General features: G+C 42.0%; 1 protein-coding gene across 6 annotated transcripts in view; it reads left to right on the forward strand.

The window, feature by feature from the left end:
• Chpf (Chondroitin polymerizing factor) overlaps positions 1-17730 on the forward strand; it is a 47876-nt gene continuing 30146 nt past the window's right edge. Inside the window, exons 1-4 of one of the 6 annotated variants that reach the window (XM_068353782.1) lie at positions 1-74; positions 5342-5417; positions 7023-7202; positions 11820-12525. In XM_068353782.1, the coding sequence (XP_068209883.1) occupies positions 11859-12525 (667 nt within the window). In that variant the 5' untranslated portion in view covers positions 1-74; positions 5342-5417; positions 7023-7202; positions 11820-11858. Of the gene's footprint in view, positions 179-5341; positions 5418-7022; positions 7203-11819; positions 12526-17730 lie in introns of all 6 variants that reach the window. The other 5 variants (XM_068353784.1, XM_068353785.1, XM_068353786.1 and 2 more) reach the window with 5 other exon arrangements.

Raw genomic sequence — 17730 nt, forward strand, 5'->3', positions numbered from 1 at the left:
AATCCCCATACCTGGCAACCCTGGCTGTGGTTGTCCACTATCAAATAACAACCGTGGGAAGTAGGACTTTATAGGTGTGTGCATTATGTGAAAACCTTTTCCTATCTCATATTTATAAAAGTAAGAGATAAAAGAACTCAGGTAAATTATCGATAACCGAGGAAATGTTAGAGATAAGGTAGGACAGTAGAAACTGATGTTTTTTTGTTTAGATGAAACTTTAAGCCGAAGTCGTAGGTATTCTACTTAATAAATTTTATTTGTACCGGCAGAAAATAGTTTTATGATTAAGTAGATAAGTATAAGGTAGATATATAAGGCCTATATCCTTCTTATAGTTACCGTAAAGTAATAATTCTGTACCAATTCGTGATAAGTTTAACGAATAGTAAGGGTGTTTTAGGAAAAGCATATTTTCATGTTTGAAATATCAAATTAATTTTTCGGTTCAATTATAGTTAGGACATTAAAACTCTCATAATTGGATAGACCTTTGCAAAAACACTATTTTGAATCCCATATACTACTGTTAGAATCATCTATCAAGGAAGTTACAGATTTTAACTAAACACAAGCTCTGATTGCAGACCTCCGCCATGGCAGCTTATTTCTCGAAACCAGCCTGCCTTTCCCAGAATCAATTTAGACTGTAGGCGTATCTAAAGTCTGTAACAACCATGTGCAAACTTATGGTTAAGGTTAGGGTTAATTCGGTTGACCTTTTGCTTGACGTTGACCTTTGACCTAGGACTTTTAAATTTGAATCGCTATCACGTCTCAACATTGCAATGAATCCATGAAAGTTCCACTACTCCATGAGTTAAATTTGTGTTCAGGAAGTTGCTCACAAACAAACAAACGCACAAACGGCAAAAACATAACCTCCTCCTAAACTTTGTTTGCGGAGACCCATTTTACTCCTTTTGTCGTCAGAGCACATAACACGAGGTTCCTTCAAACCTGTAGTTCAGAAATACATTGGTAGGTGGTGATTCTACCCTAGGTTACTTGTTCGATCAGAATAAAAGGCTCGTTTTATATTCGATTTTGCATATTAAAATTAAAGGTTAGAGTAGAAACATGTGCATGATATATTTAGTCTGATCATTGGAAGCCAAGTCCATGTTCGAACAGAAACCTGAATGCGAAGCTACTACTTGCTTCTTTGTTAAGTGCGTATTCGCTCCTTTAAGGTTTTATATAATTGATACTCCGGATAGCTAGGTTGGTAGCATCGCAGGCCTCTGTTTCAGAGGTCCTGAGTTAGCGTTCCCGCTAGGGCGCGAATAGTGTGAGACCTTCTATCGGGGGGTACTCCCCAGGGTGGCACCTGGGGGGGGAGGTTAGAGGGGGCAAGTGATAGTCCCTGCTGGCTTATGGTTGCCCAAGGAGATGATGTAGGTCGTCTCAGGGGAGACCTAAAACCCGCAACTTTAACTTTTTTTAACTTTTGATAAATAACATTGAAATGGTAGCCCACACGGCTAACGCGTGTAGCGAAACACTTTCCGCTTGTCAGAATATAGTAGCAACGAGAATGTTTGATCGCTAGCGTTAAGCTCAATTAAGTAAGAAAATATATGTAATACAATGAATTGAACGCTGCTAAGAACAACTCCATAGAAAATTGGATGGAAAACCCCGTTTTCTATGCATCCGAAAGGGTGGCAATCAGAAGCACCAGTGTTTTGACAGTGTTTCATTACTGTTTCCTCGTTTTGATTACGGTAACTTTTTTTTATTACAGTGAGTGGTTTTTATGATAATGGCTGGGGGAAATAATGTTTGAAAAATTTCATTTAAATATCAATACAATTAGACATGTAGATTATAATTTAAGGTGTTTCGAACTTATTTGATGACGATGCGTAGCGCAAAGCCATAACCTTTCAGTTATGGTAGTTAACCCACCATAACTCAAAAACTATGGATGTCTGCCAGTAATCTCTATCAAAAATGTTCAAAACACCAAAAAATACATTAGAAGCTAGTCTTATTAACTACAAACCTTTTATTGCATTATTCTATAATTTTACCTATTTTAATAGTTTTTTATTCTTAATTTATTTCAAAATACTTTTGATATTTAAATCTTCCATTTGCCCATTAGCAAAACCATTATTATTATTATTATTATTATTATTATTATTATTATTATTATTATTCTTATTATTATTATTATTAGAATTAGCTAAGCTACAACCCTAGTTGGAAAAACAAGATACTGTAAGCCCAAGGGCTCCAACAGGGAAAGATAGCCCAGTGAGGAAAGGAAATAAGGAAATAAATAAACGTTATGAGAAATAATGAACAATTAAAATAAGATATTTTAAAAACTAACAATATCTAAACAAATATTTCTTTATGTAATATTGGTTTCTGTATCAATGTTTGCTGTTGCTTGTCTAATATACTACAATATAAGATGATTAAGGATCCGGCATTGTAGTCCAGTTAAGGTTAATTAAAACGGTAAGTATGAAAGGCCCTATGTTGGGTTAGGAAGGAGCGTGGTCCTATTATTGTTAAACTTCTCTTGTAGCATATTTCATTACTTCTTTTTCAAACTGAACTATTTTCCTTGTTAGGGCCCTTTAGCTTATAGAATCCTGCCTTTCCAACTAGGGTTGTAGCATAGCAAGTAATAATAATGATAATAATATAGGGTAAATATTTATCTATCAAACAATATTAGAGATATCTTAAAAACACTGGGCCCCATGGGAGTTAGTGATATCCGTGCTTAGTTTGATTACCTGGCCGCTACTATAACTCTGTTCCTATGTCCTTTTTTCAATAGGACACAGGTAAGTATAAAAGACCCTATGTTAGGTTAGGAAGGAGCATGGTGTTTAGAGGTTTACCAGCCCTATTACTGTTAAACTTCTCTTGTAGTATATTTTATTATTTCTTTTTCAAACTGAGCTATTTTCCCTGTTAGGGCCCTTGGGCTTATAGAATCCTGCCTTTCCAACTAGGGTTGTAGCATAGCAAGTAATAATAATGATAATAATATAAGGTAAATATTTATCTATCAAACAATTTTAGAGATATCTTAAAAAGACTGAGCCCCATGGGAGTTAGTGATATCCGTGCTTAGTTTGATTACCTTGCCTCTACTATAACTCTGTTCATGTATTCTTTCTTCTATATAGCTGTCAAACTTCTTAGCTTCATACTGCACCTGCTGGGTTTGTACCCTAAAAGGCATTGTATGTGATATACGTAATATGCCCATGCTCGTAACTGCTGATCATTGCCTCTGTTGTCGTAGCAAATTGAATATAAGCATCTGAAAAGATTTATGGAAACGTAACTGTATGCTGCGTATTGCAAATGGGAATTTAGAATTTTTAGTTTTGGACTATATTTCTTATATTTCTGTATAAGTTTTGTGGCTGTTTTCTTTTTCCAGTAGCTCACCTTATTCAGTCCGTACATATATCTTTCCGTATCCCAATTCCCCTCCTTATCTCAATTTTTCTTGTAATGCAGTTTGTCCAGACACTCACTTCTTAACCTAGATCCTATGTGATCTGGGGTTTTGCCTCCCACATAACCCATATTAAAGTAGTGTTGAAGGGATACATCCTAACCTAACCAAATTGAGGACTTCAGGTCTAACTATGGCAGAAGAGATGGCATCTACTCTTACTTTAGTGAATTAGTATGGTACATACAGGGATGCATGGTAACTAGACTTACCTTTAAGGGTCTATATCTCACCTGTAGAGGTGTCTCTTAGTTGCCTCGTAGTCCTCCAAGCCCACATTATACATGTCTATCTGAATAATTCAAGGGTAGATTGTGATTTTAAAAATTGTTAAAACCACAAAAATTTTCAAGTATTCCATATTTTACATATGAGCTAAAAATTCTTGGTGCTGCTGCACATACTTTTGAAAGTTGTTTGCATAACCACATACAAATATTCTTCATCATAACATACTTGTCGCAAAGATATATTTCTGGTGGATCTATTTCTTGTGAATGAACATACTGTAGACAGGCCCTTGGCCGTAGATTAGTAAAGGTCATAGCATAATGGGCGAGGGAATGAAAACCCCGATAAAGAAGGTAAAGTTAGCTTTGGTTTATTCAAGTTTTCATCTTAAGTATCATTATCATATTTGTGCTGCCTATGAGTAGTGGACTTTTATGATTTTATTGCTTCTAACAGTGAAAACTATTTTCAGCTCTTCTAGAATTAGTTGTATTTTTAATGCATGAGAAATTAGGAGTCATGATAAAACTACTACATCATTTAAAGTATGTATTTTGTCCCTGTCTCTGTATTCCACAAATGAGTACAAGGCTGCCTTTCTTAGGACAATGTTTATTTAGGCAAAGATGTTGATAAGAGATAGATATTAAACTTGCATCAGATATAAAGTTCATGATGTAGACACATAAGGTTTAGTTAATGATTATTAAAAGTAGTTCTTATTGTGGTAATTAAGCATATTTTGGAACTACGGTAACTGTATTAGGACCTGCCCATTTCAAGATTCGTGATTTCCTCTTGCCTGCAATAAATGGAGACCACAAAGTAAAACCGGGATTTTGACTTTAGGTTGGCACAGTGATATATAGATAGATGGATATATATATATAGATGTGTTTTGATTATGGTAACAAATTGAAAGAAAATAGGGAAGAGAGTGAGTCTTCAGAAAAGAATTAATTGTTTGTGCTAGGTAAGGTAGTGAGGAAATAAAAAAAAAGTATTGAGCTGTAGTTGTCAGTTATGCTTGTTTACAAAGAAATCAAGAAAATAGTTCAGTTTTAGTTTGTAATGTTTATTAAATTCTGTACCAAGCAGATGTAGCAAAATATTGCATATGTATGTGATGCATTGTTTTATCAGAAGCATTTGTTAAGGCATGGCCTCGAACCATTTCTAACGATGTTACCGAACCGAATACTGTATACGGTAGATGTCATTGATCATTCCCAATGGGGTTAGTCTGAGCTCTTGATAGCATGTCCACCCCCCTACAGAGCTTCTGCACCACATGTGCCATACTGTGTTTTTGACGTGATTAGAATTTAAGTACTTTTTAGGCTTTTGTGGGCCTAAGTCTCTCTTGAGAAAGGTCACTGGATGAAAAATAACAAAAAGGTGTATAAGGAATGATGAATACTTTGTATGTGATGGTAATATCTCGAGAATTTGGTAGAACTTAACATAATTTGCAATGTGTTTGATGTTTGCTCTTAGTTTTAAAATTGTGACATGGGGCTGATGAACATTGATTTACATCAGATATCCCTGATCACTTATGCATTGAAGTGTAAGATTGCTAATATCATTGCTTGTAACATACTTCCTTTTTTCCAGGCATGGCTGATAGCAAGAGGTGATTGTTAATCTAGTCAGCATGAATCATGCATGTCGATGTGTAATGTCTCTAGATGTAAGTTGTGTGATATTGTTTCCAGTTTTTCTAGTTGATTTTAGAGGATATATACAGTATTAACCCTTTTACCCCCAGGCTATTTGAAACTTTCCAACCCTTAACCCCTAGGGGTTATTTTTTATTCAAGCACATTTTGCAGTATATATTTTTCAAATTGCTCTAACAGCCTTAATTTTCATCATAGAGAGGTCAGGTTGGTCTCATTCTCTTGGAAAATGCCTGAATTTTCTCAAAGAATTATTAAAAAAAAAAAAAAAAAATTGCAAATAGCAGTTTTTTGCAAGGACGTACCGGTACGTCCATGGGGGTAAGGGATGTGTTTTGTGAAACGTACCAGTATGTCCTTTGGGGGTAAAAGGGTTAATGATAATATATAAGTCTTAGATTCACTTAGTATTGATAAAGAGTGCATTTTTTATATAACCTACAAGAAATTTTAATAATAACTTCTCTCAATATGGGGGTGTTCATACAGTCATATATATTTTTACCTATATTGAACTATCTTGTTTAATGTGATGTCAATTCAAAGTTTATTTAAAAGTGCTGTGCATGGAAGGGACTTCAAGTCAAACTCACAGGTAGGTGTACTTCTTATGACATATGCTACCTGTCAAGCCAGCATCTTTTCATTATTAATGAAGGTACTGTACTATGTTCTCTTAGAATTTATGAGTATAGCCACATACACATCATACTCAGGCATTGGGTTGTTGTGGCCTGATTGGTAACGTCTCTGCCTGGTATTTGCCAGTCAGGGGTTCGAGTCCTGCTCAGTCTCGTTAGTGCCATTAGTGTCTGCAACCTTACCATCCTTGTGAGCTAAGGTTGGGGGGGTTTGGGGGAGCCTATGGGTCTATCTGTTGAGTCATCAGCAGCCATTTGCCTGGCCCTCCCTGGTCCTAGCTTGGGTGGAGAGGGGGCTTGGGCGCTGAACATATAAAATATGGTCAGTCTCTAGGGCATTGTCCTGCTTGCTAGGGCAGTGTCACTGTCCCTTGCCTCTGCCATTCATGAGCGACCTTTAAACCTTTAAACCTTTATGGAATTAGCATCCCAGATATTAGGTTTAACACTTGGTGCCATGAGTCATCCAACCCCTGCTTCTTTTACTTTAAGGTTTAAAGGTCACTCATGAATAGCAAAAGCAAGAGACAGTGATAATTCCTTAGCGACTGACCATATATCCATATGATCGGCACTTAAGGAAATAAGTAAACTATATGTACTAGCAAAGTTGCAGTTTTGCCAAAGAAGAGTTTTGGGTCAAAGTTATGAACAATCCAAATGAAATATTTTAAGAACAGTATCAACATTAAAACATCGTTTATATATAAATTATAACAAGAGACTTATTTCAGCCTGTTCAACATGAAGACATTTGCTGCAAGTTTGAACTTTTGAAATTCTACCGATTCAACTACCCGATTAGGAAGATCATTCCACAACTTGGTCACAACTGGAATAAAACTTCTAGAATTCTGTTTAGTATTGAGCCTCATGATGGAGAAAACCTGACTATTAGAATTAAATGCATGCCTAGTATTACGAACAGAATGGAACTGTTTTTATCCATTTAATACTTTTGATTAATGTTTTCAGGTATGGGAAGTGTGTGGCTATGCCTTGTGGTCTTATGATTCTTTGAAAGATCACAAATCTCTGTAGAGCAGAAAGGGATGTGGAATACCATCTACAGATGACATTTTCTGTTTCCTGTCGTTCATCGTTTGACCTTTAGCTGTTGATCGGCTTCAGGTTTTAGACAAACGTTTCTTCCGGGTAAGTTGTCTTTGTGAGTTGTTTTAGTTCAACAGATTATTGATATGATAAAATTTATTTTATATTATTGGGTCGGCTAATGCACTAGTACTGTATACCATTTGTTGTTCTTGATATAGCTACTGTACTGTATATTATTTTTATTCAGTGGTACTATACATTATATTGTTTTATTGGCTTTAAATTATTTTGTTCCTAAGCAGATACAAACCTTTGTCATATATATGGTTATCTCTGGTACTGTTTTGTTAAGACCAGATTAAAGAAATATTGTGGATCTAGCAATATTGTAGGGTTGCTTCATGGGCCCACCAGGGCTCGAGTAAAACGGACCCAGCATATATGTTTCCACTCTGCTTCTGGTCGCGACGACGTACGGTAGTCTGTTACTGACCTCTCCTTAGTGCTTTGTGTGATTCATTTTTTTACTCTAGGAATAATTGTGAAGCAAGTGGTTTTGAGAATATATCCAGGCCTTAAAGGTCGCCTTTGTGGCACCTTCTTGAATCAAATGGAGATTGATCCTCACCTAGTGTGCTCTTTCTGTAAAGGAAAGAGGCGTGATAGGAATTCCCCTTGTGATCAAGTGTGGTTTCTGGGCCCTTTGTTACAGCCCTTCCCTTTGATGAAGGAATTATCTAAATGGAAGACAGCCTGTGAATAGTGGTTTTCACACGCCCCTGATGTATACAGGACACCCACGAGGTGCTCGCGCGAGGGTAGTAACCTCTGCATTCCATGCTTTTATCTTTCTCGGTTATATTTGGAAGATTTATATCAGAAAAGTGTAAAGAAGGACTCTTTTCACCGGCCGTCACAGGTCGACCCAGAAATTCCCCTTGTGAAATTTGCCGGTAGTGATCGCCCTCCCATTGGGGTAAGTACAATAGTTGTCGGAAAATGAAAACAGAAAGGAATCGATCTCTTTCATCTGCTTCATTCTCAAAGGAGAGCAAGAAGTGTAAACCTCTTTTCCATCCTCGTACTTCCCCTGTCTGATCCTTCATTAGTACTTCCCCTGTCTGATCCTTCATTAGTACTTCCCCTGTCTGATCCTTCATTAGTACTTCCCCTGTCTGATCCTTCATTAGTACTTCCCCTGTCTGATCTTTCATTAGTACTTCCCCTGTCTGATCCTTCATTAGTACTTCCCCTGTCTGATCCTTCATTAGTACTTCCCCTGTCTGATCCTTCATTAGTACTTCCCCTGTCTGATCCTTCATTAGTACCTCCCTTGTCTGATCCTTCATTAGTACTTCCCCTGTCTGATCCTTCATTATCAGAGTTTCCAGAAATGCCAGTAACGAAGGAGGGCGACCAATTATTAGGTCATGAGTTTTATAGATGTGCTATCTCCTGTTTTGTTCAGTGAAGTTGAGAATGCCACTAGCGATTACGGCCCCTTGGCATCTGCTTTAATTCAAGGTGAGAGTAATGACAATGGCAGTGCCTCTCCTATTCCCATAATTTGAGAATCCTTTCTAATCCCTATCTCCGCCAACGAGTGTGCTAATCTTGTATGAGCAACTTTTTTTATCTCGGATGTGGGCGATCAGGGAGATTTTTCATCCATGATTCCAGATTTTTCCCCTGTACGAATGGAACATGTTCCACAACAGCGTGCCCCAAAGAGTACACCTTGTCATTCCAGGACTATACGCAAAGCATCTTCTAGTCCACCTTCCTTAATCTTGTACAATGCCTATTATTCCCCTTTCAGACCTACTAGTGATTCAGGTCTTCCTGTGACATGTGAGATCCTACAGCTACTGTTTTTTTTAATCCTTTTACCCCCAATGGATGTACTGGTACGTTTCACAAAACTCATCCCTTTACCCCCATGGACGTACCGGTACTTCCTTGCAAAAAACGGCTAATTACATTTTTTTTTTGCATATTTTTGATAACTTTTTGAGAAACTTCATGCATTTTCCAAGAGAATGAGACCAACCTGACCTCTCTATGATGAAATTTAAGGCTGTTGGAGCAATTTAGAAAAAGTATATTGCAAAATGTGCTTAAAAAAGAAAATGCCTGGGGGTTAAGGGTTGGAAAGTTCCAAATAGCTTGGGGGTAAAAGGGTTAAGAAATAGTGAAACTGTATTCACCTAGAAAATCTACCCCACGGGGTTTCACATGTTCAACTTCTATGAGAGAAGGAGTTTCTTACTATTCCCCTAAGAAATCTTTCATACTGAAAGATCTAAAGGTCATATCCTATTGGCCTAATGCTTATGGTAATTATGCATCCATTGATACACAAACAACCCCCATGTACACTCTCCAAGATTGGCTATGTAAGAAAAGGGAGCCCTTTGGATTGTAGATGATTGTTTTGCAAGCGTTTATATGGGCCTGTTTTTTTGTGGAGAAGGCAACAGAAAACTGGAGAATAGACGATGCCTTTTATTATTATTATTATTATTATTATTATTATTATTATTATTATTAATTGCTAAGCTACAACCCTAGTTGGAAAAGCAGAATGGTATAAGCCCAGGGGCCCCAACAGGGAAAATAGCCCAGTGAGGAAAGGAAACAAGGAAAAAATGAATATTTTAAGAATAATATTAAAATAAATATCTCCTTTATAAACTACAAAAACTTTAACAAAACATGAGGAAGAGAAATTAAATAGAATAGTGTGCCCGAGTGTACCCTCAAGCAAGAGAACTCTAAACCAAGATAATGAAAGACCATGGTACAGAGGCTATGGCACTACCCAAGACTAGAGAACAATGGTTTGATTTTGGAGTGTCCTTCTCCTAGAAGAGCTGCTTACCATAGCTAAAGAATCTTTAGACTAGATTCAGGATGGAAATTCCATGTTTTGTATTAGCTTCAGTGAGAGAAGACAGCTCTCATATACAAATGAATGACTGAATACTTTGCCAGAGAAAAATGCAGTTTTTAAAAAGTACTTTGAATTTTACATGGACATAGAATCCTGAGGGTTGCATGGACAAAATTCCACCTCTAACTTTACATGTATTTATTTCTTTTCCTGAAGGAATAAGTGAAGGTTTTATGTTTTGAATAGTTCAGACTCATGCTCTGCTTACTATGCAAACCTTCAAGTGTATAATTACAAAACTTATCAACCAAACCAACTTTTCATAAAGAGAGATTGATATCAAGATGTTAGGGATGTATACATTGATAAAATTAGATTTTATTTTTAAAGATTGAAGTTTTGTTATCAGCTTGGAATTGGAGTTTTTCTATGTCTTAAATGCTGTTTGGCTTATCTTGTCTGTATTTATATTATCATTTCACTGTAATCAATTGCTTTTGTTAGATTAATCTAACCTTATATTATTAGTCATAGGTATGTTACATCATGTATTAACCCTTTTACCCCCAGGCTCTTTGGAAATTTCCAACCCTTAACCCCGAGGAGGTTATTTTTTTCCCAGCACATTTTGCAGTATATTTTTTTTAAATTGCTCTAACAGCCTTAATTTTTGTCATAGAGAGGTCAGGTTGGTCTCATTCTCTTGGAAAATACCTGAATTTTTAAAAAAAATTATCAAAAATATGAAAAGAAAAATTTTATAGCATTTTTTTGCAAGGACGTACCTGTACGTCCATGGGGGTAAAGGGATGGGTTTTGTGAAACGTACCAGTACGTCCTTTGGGGGTAAAAGGGTTAATACGTTTGTTTACCGGCTGCTCATATATGTAAAAGCTAGCGCAGGACTTAGTCTGTCTTAGGAGGAGCTACAGTTGCTCCCATTTTAGCTAAACTGCTTTTCCTTGCTGCTAAAGAGCTACTGGGTGTTCCAAAGACTTGAAGTGTAATGATCATTTGTCTAAACGAGACCCAATTCCACATCAGGTCATCGCTGGCTGTTATTATTATTATTATTATTAAATGCTTAGCTACAACCCTAGTTGGAAAAGCAGGATGCTATAAGCCCAGGGGCCCCAACAGGGAAAATAGCCCAGTGAGGAAAGGAAATAAGGAAAAATAAAATATTTTAAAAATAGTAGCAACATCAAAATAAATATTTCCTATATAAACTATAAAAACTTTAACAAAACAAGAGGAAGAGAAACTAGATAGAACAGTGTGCCCGAGTGTACCCTCAAGCAAAAGAACTCGAACCCAAGACAGTGGAAGACCATGGTACAGAGGCTATGGCACTACCCAAGACTAGAGAACAATGGTTTGATTTTGGAGTGTCCTTCTCCTAGAAGAGCTGCTTACCATAGCTGAAGAGTCTCTTCTACCCTTACCAAGAGGAAAGTAGCCACTGAACAATTATAGTGCGGTAGTTAACCCCTTGGGTGAAGAAGAATTGTTTGGCAATCTCAGTGTTGTCAGGTGTATAAAGATAGAGGAGAATCTGTAGAGAATAGGCCAGAGTATTCGGTGTATGTGTAGGCAAAAGGAAAGAACCGTAACCAGAGAGAAGGGTCCAATGTAGTACTGTCTGGCCAGTCAAAGGACCCCAAACTCTGTTGCTTCTTTGAAAGTTGAAAGCATTAAAATGAGAATTGTGAACAATCATTTTGATTTCTTATGTAACATAGACAGAATATTGAATACTATTTGATTGTTGTCTAAGATTAGTAGCTGTAATTAAGAGTAATATGTTTTTATGACTTTTTCAGGTTGACTAACAAGCTTGCGTTTCTCAACAAAGCGCAGTGATGATAACACTGAAATCTCTCATTATCCATAGCAGACAAAGCTCACCAGTCATCATTGGCTTGTGTATTGGCATTGCTATAAGTATTATTCAGACGCCCTTCATTGAAGATGACTGTACGAGATACGACCAATTCAGCGGCAAGTTACGAGACCTCAGAAGCGACGGCTCGGTTGAGGAGGACTACGAACCCAAGCTTATCGTCGATAACAATTACAACAACGAAAATATACCGAAGTCGCCAAAGGCCCAGAAGATCCTCAGACCGCGCTATTACTCCACGGAGCTGGGAATAAGAGAGAAACTTCTGGTGGCAGTTATATCTTCAAAAGAGACAATAGCTTCTTTTGGCATTGCAGTTAACAGAACCCTGCACCATCATGTCGACAAGCTGATCTTTTTCATTGATGGTATAGGATCGCAGAAGCTTGGGCTAGACATTCCTGTGGTTGGTTTCAAGGATACAAAGCCACTCATCAAGATATTCAGGGTGTTCTCGTACTTGAGCGAAAACTACGTCAACGAATACGACTATTTCCTGGTTGTTTCGGACCACACTTACGTCAATGGAAGGAAGATTTACGACATAGTGAAACGCATCAGCATTAGTGAACATGTACACATGGGGAAGTTGATTGAAAATCCAGAGTCATTCTATTGCTCAGTTGGTAAGTTGTTATTTTCTGCTGTGTAAATATAACCGTATCGATGCAGGTACATTAACCATGAAGTATGTCTCACTTTTTAGCTTTTACCTCCATTCCCATTTCCTTTCTTCCACCTTGTTGTCTAGCCTCTTAACTTTTCTTTCATCTTACGACTGAGGGGTTTCCTCTATTGCACGTGGGTGCTAAATGCTCTTCTAGGACCTATTGCTAGGCCTCCTAGCCCAAATTCATAAAAATGAAAATTGCCATCAAGGACTCGAGTCTTAAATTATTTTTGTGCTGTGATTTCAAATTCTAATTTATTCCTATGCTGATACAAACTTCTAAGTCATTTATACGGGGTTACTGCTTATTATGTTTTCTACGAACGGCCAATAGAAAATTTGGTTTTATGCACCCTGCTTCGTTGCTGGGCAAACATAGCGCAAGCACATGGAGTGAGAGGACACTTGCTCACATCTCTCCACAACACTGCTGGTTGCAAAGTGAAGAGGTTTTGCTCTCACTTCCTCTGTACGATACAGCCTTTGCATTCATCTTCTCTACCCTTTTAGTGTTTAGTGCTCTTGACTTGTGCTTTTTCTTCATTCACGGATAATTGGGTTACAATTTATCATGTGTGAGTTACGAGTGACTGCTTATGTCTAGTAAATCTAGGTTTGTTCCAATACGAATACTTACCTTGAACTACTTTCTTAGGAGTTACCTGTAATCTCCTCTCTACCAACCAGAGTTTTGTGTAGTATACCCTAAACCCGTTTTCTATGGAGGGCTAACTCGGGAGTAAGAGAACGTGCCCCGAGGGTAGCTTTTGCGCTAGGTCGAGGTCCGCTTGGGTCGTGAGCGCCAGTAAGTTCTATGGTCGCGACGTGACACCACGTCGCTCTCGTCTCTCTCGACCCTTTGTGTCCGCCGCGTGTGTCCCACGTATTTACCGCGTGGTAACTTGTGCTTATCCATTGTGTTCCTGTGCGTTCACTACCCTTCCTTGTGCTTCCCAAGTGTATTCCTTTGATTCCCTGCGTTCCTGTGTCTTGTGTTTGTGCGTTATGGAGCAGATCCGCCGTTGTCCTGGGCCTAGAGCCGGAAAATCGTGTGGAGCGTTCCTCTCCAAACCTGAAGTGGATCTTCACTCCCTTTGCTCTTCCTGTAGGGGCAAAGTTTTTCGCCTTTGGATACATGCCTCGAGTGTGTTGGTTGGAGTGAAATTCAGTGGGTGTGTTACGACACGAAGAAAAAGAAATCGTCGAAACGTTCACCCAGAAAATCTAGTGTTTCTTCGCCGCTACCGTCGCCCAGTGAACGGTCCGACGGGGCTTCTGTCTCTCCTTCCCCTACCCAGAGTAGGGGACGAGGTAAGTCTGTTGTGGGGAAAGAGCCGGGCGTTCTTCCTCAGGAGTCTGGTGTGTGTGAAGTGGGAGTTGCGGGACCTTCTCGGGCTAGTGAAGAGCCTGGTAGTGCTGTGTCAGGGAGTTCTGGAGACTCGGCCCTTGTGCTTGGGGGGCACGTGTCATCCGATGACCCCTTATGGTGTAGCAATGTTGTTTCTGTGTCTTCGCCCCCTTTATGGGCCTGTGTTTCAGGTTCTTCGGCAGGCGGCGACAACCAGGGTAAGTTAGGCTCCGCAGTGAGTGATACCTTCGGATGGAAGCTTCCTAAAACGCCAGGTAGGTCCCCTATGCGAATGGAAGAGGGCCTGGATACCTGGTTCCCTAGTGTTGGGCGCCAACCCTCATTCCCAACCCCTCTCACGGAAGTTCCGGAAACCTTCCTGCAACCCTCTACCTCTGGTACGCAACGAGTCGCGAAGTCCCCCGCGGCCCCCGCTTCTGCCCACCGTACAGTGGGTACGGTGACGTCGGGCTCTTCGGATGGTGGAGAGTCATTCTCTTCGGGAGAGGAAGCCAGGAGGAAACATCGGCGTCGGAGGGAGCGGTCCAGGAGCAGGCGTTCCCGCTCAAGATCCCGTTCCAGGTACAGCAGGAGGCGGTCCCGCTCTCCACGGAGGAAACACAGGAGGAGTAGGTCACCCGATGGTGATTGGGTTTTCGTACCCCGTAAGTCGGAGATACAGTGTTCCCCGGACCGGCGGTCCAGGGATTTCTCGCCAAGGAGACCATCCTCCAGACATTGTTGTGACCCTCGCAGGGAGAAACGCGAGAAGGCCTCTGCAGGCAGGCGTAAGACCGCGAAGCCTCCGGTTCACCCCGCCCAGCGGGGGGAACCGCGCTTCCTTACGGGCAGCCTGGCCGAATCAGCCCAGCTGGTGCGGCCCTCGGACTTTAAGGAACGGTTCCCGCTGTCGGGTCAGCCCACGGGATCCGCGTCCTCGTCCCCAAGAGAGCATGATCGGACGTTAGTCCTCGCCGGTTCGGCGATGCCTGTCCTAACCCCTGTCCCTGGTGCGGAGGTCTCCGCCGGGGAGGACCAGTACCTCCGCAGGGGAGTGCCTGTTGTGCCAGGACCAAGGCGCCCGGTGGGAGTGCCCGGTGACCCGGCTCCCCGGTTCCAAGTCGAGGCTTCGGCCGACGGTAGGGTAGGTTCCCCGACGGAGGACTCGGCCTATAGAAAAGTAATTAGTCTGATCAGGAGACATCACAAGATCGAAGAACCGGCTGCTACCGATGAGGACTACTGTAGGTCCAGCCTTATCCGGTTGATGCAGGCTCCTGTCCAACCAAAAGCCTCCCTGGCACTTCCTGTGGCCCGAGGTCTCGTCCTGGGACGAGAGCACGTTGATAGAGTGGTGGCAGGCAATGCCGAAGCTCCCAAAACGCAGAGCTCTTCGAAGTTGCTCCAGGGGCTTAAAATGCAGAGCGGGGTCTATGCGCCAGAAGGACAACGGCTGGGAGCCTGCAAAGTGGAACCTGCTCTCGACATTCTGGGACAGGGCGCCTCGGAGGACAGAGCCTCTTCAGCCCCGGTATGTTTTTCTCCATCAGAGGCTGCGATGATGGAGGAAATGTCTAAGGAGCTAGTGCACGTCTCCTCTTGGCTAGACTTGTGGGCTTCCACATTAGTGGGTGTGCAAGCTACTTATGACCCGACAGACCCAGAACAGCAAAGCCTCCTGAGGGAGCTTATCACCTCCGGGGGCAAGACTCTTAAGTTCCTCACTTACCAGTCTCTCGCCCTGTCAGCGAATTGGGTGCTTCGCAAGAGGGACACCATCCTGGCGAAGCTGTCCCGGAAGGTCCCAGACAGAGAGGCGAGGGCCATGAGGAGCCTTCCTTTGTGGGGTGACTCCTTGTTCCCCTTAAAGGAGTTGGAGGAGATCATGGAGAAGGTGGCTAAGAGGAAGGAAGTAAACGCGCCCAGGCCTACGCCGGTAAGGAGACCTCCCTACAAGAGGTCAGTCTCAGACAGTGCCGCGACGCCTCAGGCCCCTCCTCGCCTGACGAAGAGAGAAGCCCCTTCTTCCTCTTGGGCCTCAGCGCCTCAGCCCCCCCGTAGAGGAGCCCCAGCAGCTTCAGCCTCCTTTAGGACCGGTTATTCTGCCTCCAGGAGGAGATAGAGTGGGAAGCCCCCTATTCCTGCCCAAGCCTCAGGTTGGGGGATGCTTCAGACTATATTGGCAAGCATGGAAAGCTCACGGAGCAGAGCCCTGGACAGTGTCCATACTGAAGGAGGGCTACAGGTTACCGTTCTTAGCAGAACCTCCCCCCTCTAATTCCGGCCAGCCGGTCGGAGTGGTTGGTACCCAAGGACCCGTTGAAGAGGGCCGCCCTTCAAGAGGAGGTGTCCACCATGTTGGAGAAGGGCGCCATGGAGGAGATCCTACACCCAGGACCAGGTTTCTACAGTCGACTGTTCCTGGTGGAAAAAGCGACAGGGGGGAGGAGGCCGGTGATAGATCTGTCGGCTCTCAACAAGTTCATAAGGAAGACAGAGTTCAAAATGGACACTCCGAAGTCAGTCCTGCTCTCCTTGAGGGAGAAAGATTACATGATGACCATAGACCTCAAGGACGCTTACTTCCAAATTCCGGTCCACCCCTCGAGTCGAAAGTTTCTCCGGGTGAAATGGGGTACCCAGATCCTGCAATTCAAGACCCTTTGCTTCGGATTGTCAACAGCTCCCCAGGTATTCACGAGAGTCTTCACGACAGTCTCAGTGTGGGCTCACGAGCGAGGCATTCGCCTCATCCGGTACCTGGACGACTGGTTGCTTCTTTCCTCCTCGAAGGACGTCTTGAAGGACCAAGGGATGAAACTTCTCCAGTTTTGCAAGGGTCTGGGTATCATGATCAACACGGAAAAATCGAACCTATCCCCCTCCACCAGAATGACCTATTTGGGGATGACACTGGATACCCTTCTAGGAAAAGCATTTCCATCGGAGGACAGAATAAGCAATCTGATGAAGATCCTTCGTCCGTTCCTGTCGGGGCAACCCAGGAGGGCGAAGGACTGGCAAAGACTAATAGGGCATCTGGTGTCGTTGGAAAAACTGGTTCCCCAGGGGAGACTCAGACTCAGAGCCGTCCAATGGAACCTGAAGAACCTCTGGTGCCAACTGGACTCGCAACAGAAACTAATCCCAGTCCTACCAAACACAATACCCTCCCTGGAATGGTGGCATTGCCGGTCGAACTCGCTCAAGGGGATGCCCTTCGGGAACGATCCTCCCGAGTTACTTCTTTTCACAGACGCCTCCAACCAGGGATGGGGAGCCCATCTCCTCAACGGGACGGCGAGAGGAACCTGGATGGACGGGGAGAAGGACCTACACATCAATGTCCTAGAGTTGAAGGCAGTCCAGAAAGCTTGCCTGCACTTCGTCGATCTACTAAGGGGAAACACTGTGGCGTTGATGTGCGACAACGCCACAGTGGTAGTGTATATAAATAAACAAGGAGGTTTGAAATCAAGGGAATTGTGTGATCTCGCCCTAGAGATCCTAGATTGGGCAGAAACGAACCAGGTTGTGTTAGTGGCAAGGTTCATCCCCGGGAAAAAGAACGTTCTAGCCGACGGTCTCAGCAGGATGGGTCAAATAGTAGGGATAGAATGGTCCCTCCATCCAGAAGTAGCCAAGCTCATCATCCAACGTTGGGGTTCCCCGGTGATGGACCTCTTTGCAACCAAACTGAACGCGCAACTTCCCGTGTATTGTTCTCCTGTCCCAGACCCAAGGGCAGCCTTGGAGGATGCCTTTCAGCACAAGTGGGACAACCTAGACGTGTACGCTTTTCCCCCCTTCACG

The sequence above is a fragment of the Palaemon carinicauda genome, chromosome 30 (genome assembly GCF_036898095.1).
Source record: "Palaemon carinicauda isolate YSFRI2023 chromosome 30, ASM3689809v2, whole genome shotgun sequence".
NCBI lineage: Eukaryota > Metazoa > Arthropoda > Malacostraca > Decapoda > Palaemonidae > Palaemon > Palaemon carinicauda.